Raw genomic sequence first — 11,930 nt, 5'->3', positions numbered from 1 at the left:
TTAATGAATAAGTTAAATAAAAATATTTTAAAACTAGTTTTATTTTAAATTTTTTTTTTCATAATCTAAAAAGGATTTCTTTTTGTTGCTATAACTTTATAATTAAAGTCAAAGGTATATATATATATATATATATATATATATATATTATATTATATATATATATATATATATATATATTCCATTTCTCTTACATTGTCCCTGCATTTTCAAAGTTCTATTTGATATGATTGAGTGTGTTAGTAACATCATGAAGCTAGGAAGCATTCTCCTATTTGTTGCTGCTTTGATTGCTCTCTTAAACCTTAGATATGGATCTGGTATATTATTATTATTATTATTATTATTATTATTATTTTAATTTTTTCTTTATATTTTTTTTTGTTGATACTTTTTTCTATAATGTTATTCATGTAGGTATAGAACCCAATATCAAATTCTGTCCTAAGGTTATTACAGGACTGAGTGGTGACTGTCTGCATGCTTAGCGTGACTGCAATGCTGAATTTAATGCAAGGTTTAAAGGTGCTCAAGCTCGTCGTTGTAGATGTGACACTACTGTTAATACACACACATGCTCATGTTGTATAGTTTGTGGATTAAATGGGCATCAAAATAATGACTTTTTTATAAGTCAAGATGATTGCTTATAATTAAGGAAATTTGATAAATAATAACCTCACATCGTATTGTATGAGGTTTTATATTTTGGGTGTCGGACTTACATTTTTTTTAGTATATCTTAAAGTTTGATGTTTGATTGAATAATGACAAACTCACAAGTGATTTAACAAGCACAAAATAAATCTTTAAAAAAAATTTAAAATGGAGAAATGTAATAAAGTGTGTTAGTTTTAATATCATCGTTTATTTTTCTTATTATATCCTTAACACTTATTAATGTATTTTATTAATTTATCTATACAATATTTATAAGCATTATTAAAATTTATAATTAATACTAAATTTCAATTTGTTTTTTTAGTGACAAAATATTATTAATAAGGAGATTAATTGTTATACACTGTTAGTGTAAAAAAATTTACACTGTCAATACATCACAATCATCCGTTTGTGTTACTTTATATGTGATTATAATAAAAGTCAAATTTCTCTTAATGGAAGATGTGTCAAAGAGAGAAGGATGAGAAAGTTGAAAGGTGGTGTGAAATAATGACAACAAATTTGATTGATTTGACAATCATTTTGGTTAGAATTAGAGTTTAATTGGTTCATATATAAAGAAAAGGTGAGGATATTCACCCAGAACCTTAAGATGATAGGTGGGTGCATTCCTTCACTTATAAATGCTCAAATCTCCATATTGATAGGTGGATGGATTCTCTCACTTATAAATGCTCAAATCTCCATATTTCCAACCAATGTGAGACTATTACCGACACTACTCACATTTGATTGGTGAGAGACACACCACATATTCACCCAAAACCTTAAAGTGATAGGTGGGTAAATTTTCTCACTTATAAATGCTCAAGTCTCCATATTTCCAATCAATGTGGGACTATTATCCCCACTACTCACACTTAATACATTCTCAACAAAAACATGTAATTTGTAATTGCAAAGTAACAAATAGTATGGTTTGGTTGTGTAATTTGTAATTGCAAAGTAACAAATAGTATGGTTTGGTTGTGTAATTTGTAATTGCAAAGTAACATGTAGCATGGTTTATTTGCGAAAAGCAAGTATTGGAAAAAAAATACCCTCAAATTGGTGATGCGGCAGAATTAGAATATAAGATAAGAAGATATTTATCACAATACATTATCTTTATATAGATAGATTGCAATTTTAACTATGTTTTAATCTTCAATAATGTGTATTTATGTTATATGATGTGAATTAGTCTTTCGATTTATTAAAAATGAATTTAAAAATTAAATATAAAAATTTTAGAAGGCCTGTTTTATAAAGAGATCAAAAGTGTGGATGAAAATTTTAAAAGGCCTATTCTTTAAAAAAATATTTTAAAAAATTAAAAATAAAAATTTAGAATATTTAGGAGAGCCACAAATATATATTTAATGCTATTTTATATTATATGATAGTTGACATTTAAAAATATAAAGTGTGGTAAATATTTTGTATTCGTGTTAACATAAAAACTCAATATTTTTAATATATTATTTAAATACGCAACAAACTGTACAATCAATATTTTATTAATACATTTAAGCTTTCACATAAATAATAATATAATTTGTCCTATATAATAATTTCTAAACTTTGGTAATTTGGCATATTTAATGAATAAGTTAAATAAAAATATTTTAAAACTAGTTTTTTTTTAAACATTTTTTTCATAATTTAAAACGGATTTCTTTTTGTTGCTATCAGTATCTAAATACAGGTGTCTCTTTATAAAACCAAAGAAATTAACAATTCTTGTAGTAGTTTTAAATTCATAGATATAACTTTATAATTAAAGTCAAAGGTATTGATTATTAATATAAGTGAATATAGTAATATATATATATATATATATATATATATATATATATATATATATATATATATATATATATATATATATATATATATATATATATATATATATATATATATATATATATATATATATATATATATATATATATATATATATATATATATATATATATATATATATATATATATATATATATATATATATATATATATATATATATATATATATATATATATATATTATATTATCTCCATTTCTCTTACATTGTCCCTACATTTTCAAAGCTCTATTTGATATTATTGAGTGTGTTAATAACATCATGAAGCTAGGAAGCATTCTCCTATTTGTTGCTGCTTTGATTGCTCTCTTAAACCTTAGCTATGGATGTGGTATATTATTATTATTATTATTATTATTATTATTTTTATTTTTATATATATTTTTTTTTTGTTGATATTTTTTTCTATAATGTTATTCATGCTGAATTTAATGCAAGGTTTAAAGGTGCTCAGGCTCGTCGTTGTAGATGTGACACTACTGTTAATACACACACATGCTCATGTTGTATAGTTTGTGGATTAAATGGGCATCAGAATAATGACTCTTTTGTAAGTCAAGATGATTGCTTATAATTAAGAAAAATTGATAAATAATAACCTCACATCTTATTGTATGAGGTTTTATATTTTGGGTCTCGGACTTACATTTTTTTTAGTATATCTTAAAGTTTGATGTTTGAGTGAATAATGACAAACTCAGAAGTGATTTAACAAGCACAAAATAAATCTTTAAAATAAAATAAAATGGAGAAATGTAATAAAGTGTGTTAGTTTTAATATCATCGTTCTTTTTTCTTATTATATCCTTAATCACTTATTAATGTATTTTATTAATTTATTTGTAAAATATTTAAAAGAATTATTAAAATTTATAATTAATACTAAATTGCAATTTGTTTTTTTAGTGAGAAAATATTATTAATAATGAGATTAATTGTTATACACTGTTAGTGTAAAAAAATTTACACTTTCAATACATCACAATCATCCGTTTGTGTTACTTTATATGTGATTATAATAAAAGTCAAAGTTCTTTAACAAAAATAATGGTTGTAATTAACTGATAGACAAAATAGTATGGTAAAGTACGAACAAAAAAAACATGTATAGGAAGTTCCAAAGTAATAAAGCAAATAAAAGAAATTGTCACAACATAAATAAAAGGAGAGCATATAACAAAAGCTATTCCAAAAACAATAAAAAGAATAATATTCTTCAATAATATTAATATTTTATAACCTCACAATCAATAAAGTCAACTCATAGCTATTTAAATATAATAAATGATTAATTATCTTTAATTCTAATATTGTCAACACACAGTCACCAAAAACACAAAATTATTTAAATTTTTTTGAAATAAACCGCAAAACACGCCATCGTCAACCCGTTGACTCGGGTCGAACGACCGACACCTGTCGCACCGCTGCATACACCTACGCGCCCCGTACATATCGCGCTACTGCGTCACGACTCCGCCTATGCGCGACCGTGCACCGCGCCGCCGCGGCTCTCACGTACTACAACCGTTGTTTCTGACGCAACACCCCCGATTCTCGATTTTTTTTTCAATTTTGACATTTTCCTACTTTTTTACTTTTTGAATTTTATGATATTCATCCTATTAAACAGATCTACGATTCACAAGCAACCTCCATACACAAACAGGACATTACGATCAACAAGGCATCAATATGACATCAACAGGATTATCAAATCAGAGTACAAATCAAATGAGAATTCATATCATATTACTAAAGAATAAAAAGAAACATTTATCAATCGATCGTCTCAAAGGATTTTGCCCAAACGCTCTTTGACCACAAATATCAATTACATATTAAAGGAAAAAGGGAGAAGACAAGAGGGTAGGGAACCCTCGCTATCCCTCTATTTAGTCATCCATATATGAGTAATCCCCCATCGCCTTAAAAATTGCAGAGCAATGAACTTCGCCTTTTGAGATTTCCTTTGCTCTTTCAATGCTCTCCTAGGTTTCTTTTTGCCTCTTTCCTAACAAAAGCATGCATTTCCAATTTTTCCTTCTAACTTCTCTATTTTAAATAAAATAACCCTAATCCTCATTTTAATAAATCTCATAACGCCTCTCACCCCCACCTCTTACTAATTCCACTTTATTACTTTATTTTTAATTAATTTCTAGTTTTTTCCAGGAAACCACAAATTCTCTAATTCTTCTATTATTCTTAATTAATTTAAATATTAACTAATTCTTAATAAAAACTCAACCATAAAATAATTAAATAACACCTCTTTAATTATATAAAAGCATATCAAAACTTAAATAATTATAAAAAAATAATATTAAAATAATACTAATCATATTAAAATTAAAACTATGGTGTTACAACTCTCCCTCAGTTAAAAGAATTTTCTCCCTCGAAAATTACTTGGAGGAAACAACTCTAGAGAAGATTCCTACTTCCGACTCTCCAGCTCCCACATCATGCTTCCACCAGAAGATCCTCCACACGCCACCTTCACCTAAGCAATCTCTTTACCTCTCAGATATTTCACTTCTCGATCCTCGATCTGCAAGGATAATGCCTCAACAGTCAAGTTCTCTTTCACTTTAACATCATCCAATTGGATCACATGAAATAAATCAGGAATATACTTCAGAAGTTGAGACATATGAAAAACATCATCAAGGTTCGAAAGAGGTGGTGGTAAGGAAACTTTATAAGCCACTTCTCCCCTAATAAAATGAGGTGTGGGCTTTCGAGACTTCAACATATGACCAACACTAGTAACCTGAGTGACTCTCAAGAATACATGATCTCTCCCTTAGAACTCAAGTTCCTTCCTTCGCTTGTCATGATTACTCTTTTGCTTGCTCCATGATTCCTTCATCTTCTCATGAATCATCTTAATCTTCTGAGTAGTATACTGAATAATTTGTGGTCCAACCACATCACTTTCTCCTAATTCATACCAAAATAAAGGTGTCATACACCTTCTACCATACAGAGCTTCAAAAGGTATCATTCCAATACTATAATGGAATGTGTTGTTATAGGTAAAGCTAATCAAAGACATGTAAGTATCCCAACTGTCTCCCTACTCCAAGACACAAGCCCTCAACAAGTCTTCCAAATATTAGATGATCCTTTTTGTCTGAGCATCCATCCACGGATGGTAAGCATAACTCAACCTCATCTTGGTTCCCAAGGCTTCCTACAAACTCCCTAGAAACCTTGATATGAACTTCAAATCTCTATCTCAAACGATACTCGAAGGAATACCATGCAACTTCACAATCACACTGGTGTAGATCTCTGCCAACTTCTGCAATGGGTAACTGATATTTATCAGAATAAAATGCGTCGACTTAGTCAGTCTATCCACTACAACCTAAATTGGATAACTTCCTCTCGCAGTCTTCGAAAAACCCCACCACGAAATCCATAGAGATGTCGTCCCGCTCCCACTCAAGAATACTTAAAGGTTGTATCAATCCTGACGACTTCTGATGCTCGATCTTTGACTTCTGACAAGTAAAGCAAGAATACACAGACTCAGAGACATCCTTCTTCATACTTTTCCACCAAATCATCTTCTTAAGTTCTTGGTACTTTTTAGTAGCTTTGGGATGAATACTCAAACTACTACTTTGGCTTTCTTCAAGAATTCTCTTCTTACGCTTTGGAAAATCTGGAACAAAAACGCTTTTCCAAAATCTCATAACTTCATTCTTGTCTACTATAAAGTATACCTCCTTACCTTGATTGATTAACACCAATCGTTCAATCAATCCTAAGTTAAACTTCTGACCTTCCCTAATCTATTCTAGCACACTACTAGTCAACTTCAGCATACCCAACATAACATTTCTTGGTGTCACCTTACACACCAAGCTAATATCTCTAAACTACTCAATCAAATCAATCTCTCTAACCATCAGTGGTGACATATGCAAGGACTTTCGACTCAAAGCGACTGCTACTACATTAGCTTTACAAGGATGGTAACTCAACTCAAAATCATAGTCCTTCAAAAATTCTAGTCACTTTCTCTGCTTCATATTTAGATCCTTTTGATCAAATAAATACTTTAAACTCTTATGATCGTTGAAAACTTCAAACCTTGAACCGTACAGATAATTCCTCCAAACTTTAAGCACAAAAACCATTGCTACAAACTCTAAATCATTGGTAGGATAATTTTTCTCATGAATCTTCAGTTGTCTCGAAGAATACTCTATAACCTGAGCATTTTTCATAAGCACACCACCTAATCCCATCTTAGAAGCATCACAATATACAACAAAAGATTCTCTCGCACCTGGTAAGATTAAAATTGGTCCCATCTGTCGCGGCGGGATCTTTTTTGAATGAAAGATATTGGGTTATCCTGACTCAAATTGAAATCGCTAAAGCATGAGTCGCCACCAAACTTTATTGTATCCAAAGAAACATGGAAATGGAAAATATCGATAAAACCCTAAGAAAGAGATCTAGGTAAGCAAGTCGGTTATGTGAAGGGAAGGTGTTAGGCACCCTTCGCATCCTTAGTACTCTAAGGGAACCATTGATTATATATTGCTTGCCTTATTATGGGTTTTAAAAGAAGGGTGAATAAGTGAGTTCAAAACGAGAAAAGGAAAGGTTGAGTTTGTATTTTTTATTATGCTTGCAAAGATTTGTGTGAACATCTCATGCCTACGTATCCCCCAAGTGCAATGAGGGATCAAAGCTTCGTAGTTGACCTAAAAGGCCACTTTATTTATTTTGGTTGATTATATTAGAGAAAGTGATAATATTCCTTCTCATTTAAGAGAATGTCCATTATACATAATTTTGTTCTTGCTTTCCCTTTTGTGGTCCACCCTTGTGGCCGGTTAACTGCAGGCTAAAAAGACAATCGGCTTACAACGTTGATTGGGTGCTTGGTATATGGACCAAGTAAATGCGGGGGTCAAAAGTAAAGTGAATTTTGTGTTTTTTAATCTTTGATTAGGTTAAATCCTTTATTAGGTGTTTTAAAAAGTGTTTTGACCTGTAAAAAGCGTGGCTTACTAAGTTATGGACAAAGGATGGTGAAAATTCTTTCATGCAAGAAAGTAACTTTAGATTTGAAAGGTTGGTATTAGGGTTGGTTTTAGTTTTAAGGAATTAAAACATACAACCTATAACCTACCCCTCGTGCAAAGTATCATACCCATATCTAAACATAGTATCTATAGTATCCTTATTACATCACTTTGAAAAGCAAGAAAGATAAACTAGTCCTAAGGTGATATTTCCCTTCCACACATGGAATCTCAAAGACAAATAAAAGGAAAAATGAAAGAAAATAAACAAATGAAGAGATGAGTTATATCTTGGTCTCTTGTTGGCCTAACTTGATTTGGGTTGGGTCTTCTTCTTTGCAATTTTTTTTCACCATGTTTGAATGAAATGCTCTTGAATGTAACAAGAAGAGAAACAATGCTAATGCAATGACTTAATAAATTTTAAACTATAACATAGAGTCAAAATTGTTAGTAAACTTTAAAAGATGAAATGGAGAAGTATGAGTCCAGAATGTCATATATTTTTTGGGTATTGTTCTCATGCAAGGAAAGGCACATTTGAACATGATTATCAAAACAAGTCACAAATGGGATGCAAACTAAACATGCTTTCTAAACAAAATGAGATGAAAATGGAAAAAAGGTCAAAATGCAAAAACACTTAACATATGAAGTGACACATGGTTAGGTCAGAATGAAATTCAATTGAAACACATCATTAATCATGAAAGTTGACAAAATGGGAATCAAAACAAGGCATGCTAGCAAGGTATAGACCCTAATCTACAAAATGCTTGAAAATTGAACCAAAGGTGCAAGATATGAACATGATATCAAAAAATTTCTGAAAGATGAAATGAAGAAAAATGACATGGAAACCAAATAATGTTCATGGATTGCATTCATGATGAGTATCAAACAAGTCATGGTTCTAATCATACAATGTATCACTTAAACATGCCAAAACTAAGTCAAAACAAACATAAAAACAAATGGAATGAAAAGGACCCAAATATGCAAAGTGGACAGAAGAAAAAATGTTCCAAAATGTCATACAAACATCAATATGCAAACACAAATCAAGCATCAAAATTTGAGGTCAATTCTCAAGTCAAAAACTAGCATAAACATCAAAATAAAAACCTAAATGAGAACTAAATGAAAAAGGGTTCAAATGAAACAACTTCAAACATAAGAAAGTCTCCAAATCTCATATTAAAACCAGGGGTGAAATCATTTCACATTGATCATGCATCAACTACAAGTTACAACTTGAACCAAGCAAGAACAAGAATGACATCCACAATTCTGGGAATTCCTTAGAACAAAGAGCCATATCTGATTTTCTAGGAAACATCAAGCCTAATGGGGTATACAACTCTATGTAGGTGTCAACAATAGTTGGACTTAGACCGTAAGCATTGGTTACAACCAACTTCTAATGGATCGATGCCAATTACTACTGGACTTTAAGGGTGTGTAACACCTCAAAATTTGCCCTCCTCTTCTTGGGACTAGTTTAGCATATTGCATTTCATGTTTTAGGACATTAGGAATTTGCATATTGCATATCATGTGGAAATAATAAAGTCATCCTCCAAAGTCTTTTTCAGAAGAGGGAGATGTCACATAATTCAAGCCTGAAGGTTTCCATGACTTGATGATCAACCATCTGAGGTTTTTGCATCTCATCAGGGATTCTTGGTTCTTCAAAGGTATTGAGTATTATATTGCTTGCAAGGATATGTTACCATCATCATGGTTATGTCATCCTCAAGGGGTTCATTGTTCATGCTCAGGTTCCTTTGGATTAGGGTTTTGACCTCTGGTCAACCCTAATCAGTGTCGTTCTTTCAGTAAGTTTTTCCTTGAGATGAAGGCCACATGATTATTCTAGAGAGCTTGTATAAGCCAAGGTTCATTTTGAAGCAATTTTACCAAGTGGTAGAGGTCCAAAGTCATCAGTGCATTTTCAGGTCATCTGGGGCCCATACAAGTCAACTGACAGTCAATTGAGGGCTAGGAGGTGGGGAAATGGTTTGAGACACTTCATTCATGTCCAAAAGAGGCTTATTCATCATGTCAAACACATATCTTGAAGAATTTGAGGTCATGGCAAAAGTTTCTGAAAGTGGAAAGTGACCTGTAATTTCAAGTTTCCAAAAATGGCAAGTTTTTAGACCACATTCAACTTGACTTTCCAACATCAAAGAAGCTTCAAATGAAATTTTGGTCAACATGAAAGTTGAAGATCTTTCTCTCCCATTTTCAAAAAGTCCAAGATCATGAGCATCTGATGAAGGGTTGAGAAGTTATGAGCAAATGATCACCAAGTGTGCATGAAACTTCAAAGTGCCATAACTTTTGATCCAAAACTCCAATTTGAGCCACTCTTTTTGCATATTGCTTCTCATGACCTATATTTTCCAAATCTATCATTGCATTGCATGAAAAAAATCTCACATGATCATTTGGCCATGCATGTGCTTTTTGGAGGGAAAATGAAGAATTTAAAATTGGTGCATCACATGAACTTAATTCCATTGCCATTGTGTTCCTTGGTTGATTTTAAGAGCATTTGAGCCATGCATGTGTACTATTCACGTCCATTTTGACATGCATAAGGTGAATTTTGCAATTTGGTCATACACCTCATTTTTCATTAAACTTTCATTAGCCAAGCCTAATTATCATTAGAAAAGTGATTAACATGTGATATATAAGCTTAATTGTAACAGAATTGATCAGTTTTCACATTCTAGATCTAGAATTGGTTTTCCCTCCATTTTTGCTCTCAATTGAAACTTCAAAATTCTCCATATAGCACATGAATTTTATTGTAGAATCGTGTTCATTATGTGTCATTGAGTAGGATTTGGCTATTGATTTGAAGAATTGGAGCCAATATCAAGCTGCACAAGCTCAAGAACATGAAGATGGAAGTTGCAATTTGAGCTAGATCCAGGCCGTGTCAAGCATCAATTTCTACATCAAGCTTCATAACAAGAGTAAAGGAGAAGATCTGGACACTTTTGAAAGCTTGAATCCACGATTTCACTTCGCTGTTCTTCAAGAGGTTAAAATTCGATCATCACCTTTCTTCATTTTATTGCCATGATTAGATAGATCCTTTGATGCTGATAATCCTGATGCTTTTAGAATTTGAAATGGATGAGTATTGAGTGAGTTATGCTGAGTGGAAGTTTTGTAGATCAAACTGTTTTGCTTCGATCTGTTCTTATTAGGAAGAATTAATGTTAATTGAGCCTGGATTTGGAATGTGCATGAGTTAAGCTTTTGATTGATATAAAATATGCATGATTCTGGAATTTTTTTTGTTGAAAGCTACTGTAGCTTCGCCAGTCTCAACGAGGAAGACGGTGGAAACCACCGTCAACCTCCGCATGTGAATAGTGGCAGACGCTTCTGGTTCAGCGCCTAGGGCTTCACTGTAGCGCACCTTTTACCTCATTGTCCTGCATTCGATTCCTTCATATGGCACTTGTTTGTTTTAATTTTCTTGCTGGCGCTTGCATGTGCGCTCCGTTGGCATATTCATTGGCCTAGGTTCCTTGACCGTGTCCACGCGTGCTCTGACCACGCTGACTGGGCGCCACATCAATTAATAGAACACAACATTTAGTGGACGCGCCTGTGAGCTTACATTCCTGAGTTCGAACCATGGCTGTTGCATTGTTCCAATTCTCATTTCACTTTCATTTCCATATGGTTTTCAATATTATTTCATATTTGTTCACGTAATTCAAAAAATCATAAAAAATAGAATATTTTGCTACATGTTCATCTTGATGTCTATTATTTGGTGGTGTTGATTTTCTGATTTTATCATTTCTGGATTTTTAATTGTGTTGGCTTATTTGAACATGTATGCAAATGTACCATGCTTCATTCAATTGATTGTGAAATGCTCATTAATTGTCTAATTGCCATGAAATTTGATATGCTGATTCCTAACATGTTACATGATATTTGAGCTTTTGTTTGACATTTTTAGCATATTTCATCTCTGTTTTGGACACATGGATGTATGGTGTGACAATGTGTGTCACACATTTTGGTGTTGCTCTTGTTCATTTTCATATACATGTCAATTGAGCTTTTCTGATTCCAATTTTTTGCATGATGCTTGTGTTTAACATGTTGTGTGCACATAAAAATTTCCATGGTTATTTGATCCATTTCTGTTTTAATATGGAATTTCTAATCTTGATATCCAATTGTGTGCATTGTGATTGCCTTTGCCTTACCTTGGTTAATTGATGACTTTGCTTATTGATTTGGATTTGGTCCTTTTTAGGACATGCTCTTACTTGTCTAAATATGCTTCATGTTGAATATCAACTTC

The 11,930-nt window shown here is 31.7% G+C and overlaps 1 protein-coding gene and 1 long non-coding RNA gene across 2 annotated transcripts in view; both read left to right on the top strand.

Moving 5' to 3' along the window:
- Positions 1-182: 182 nt before the first annotated feature.
- Positions 183-11,930, top strand: part of LOC127128431 (uncharacterized) — an 80,944-nt gene continuing 69,196 nt past the window's right edge. Inside the window, exons 1-2 of the mRNA XM_051057726.1 lie at positions 183-320; positions 418-449. Of these exons, the coding sequence (XP_050913683.1) occupies positions 227-320; positions 418-449 (126 nt within the window). The 5' untranslated portion in view covers positions 183-226. The remainder of the gene's footprint in view (positions 321-417; positions 450-11,930) is intronic.
- LOC127128439 (uncharacterized) lies at positions 2,726-3,155 on the top strand. Its single transcript, XR_007805901.1, has 2 exons — positions 2,726-2,859; positions 2,967-3,155. It is a non-coding gene; the product is annotated as an uncharacterized LOC127128439 (long non-coding RNA).

The sequence above is a fragment of the Lathyrus oleraceus genome, chromosome 3 (genome assembly GCF_024323335.1).
Source record: "Lathyrus oleraceus cultivar Zhongwan6 chromosome 3, CAAS_Psat_ZW6_1.0, whole genome shotgun sequence".
Classification (NCBI taxonomy): domain Eukaryota; kingdom Viridiplantae; phylum Streptophyta; class Magnoliopsida; order Fabales; family Fabaceae; genus Lathyrus; species Lathyrus oleraceus.
The sequence above is the reverse complement of the archived record's forward strand: the minus strand, read 5'-3'. Positions and strand labels throughout refer to the sequence as shown.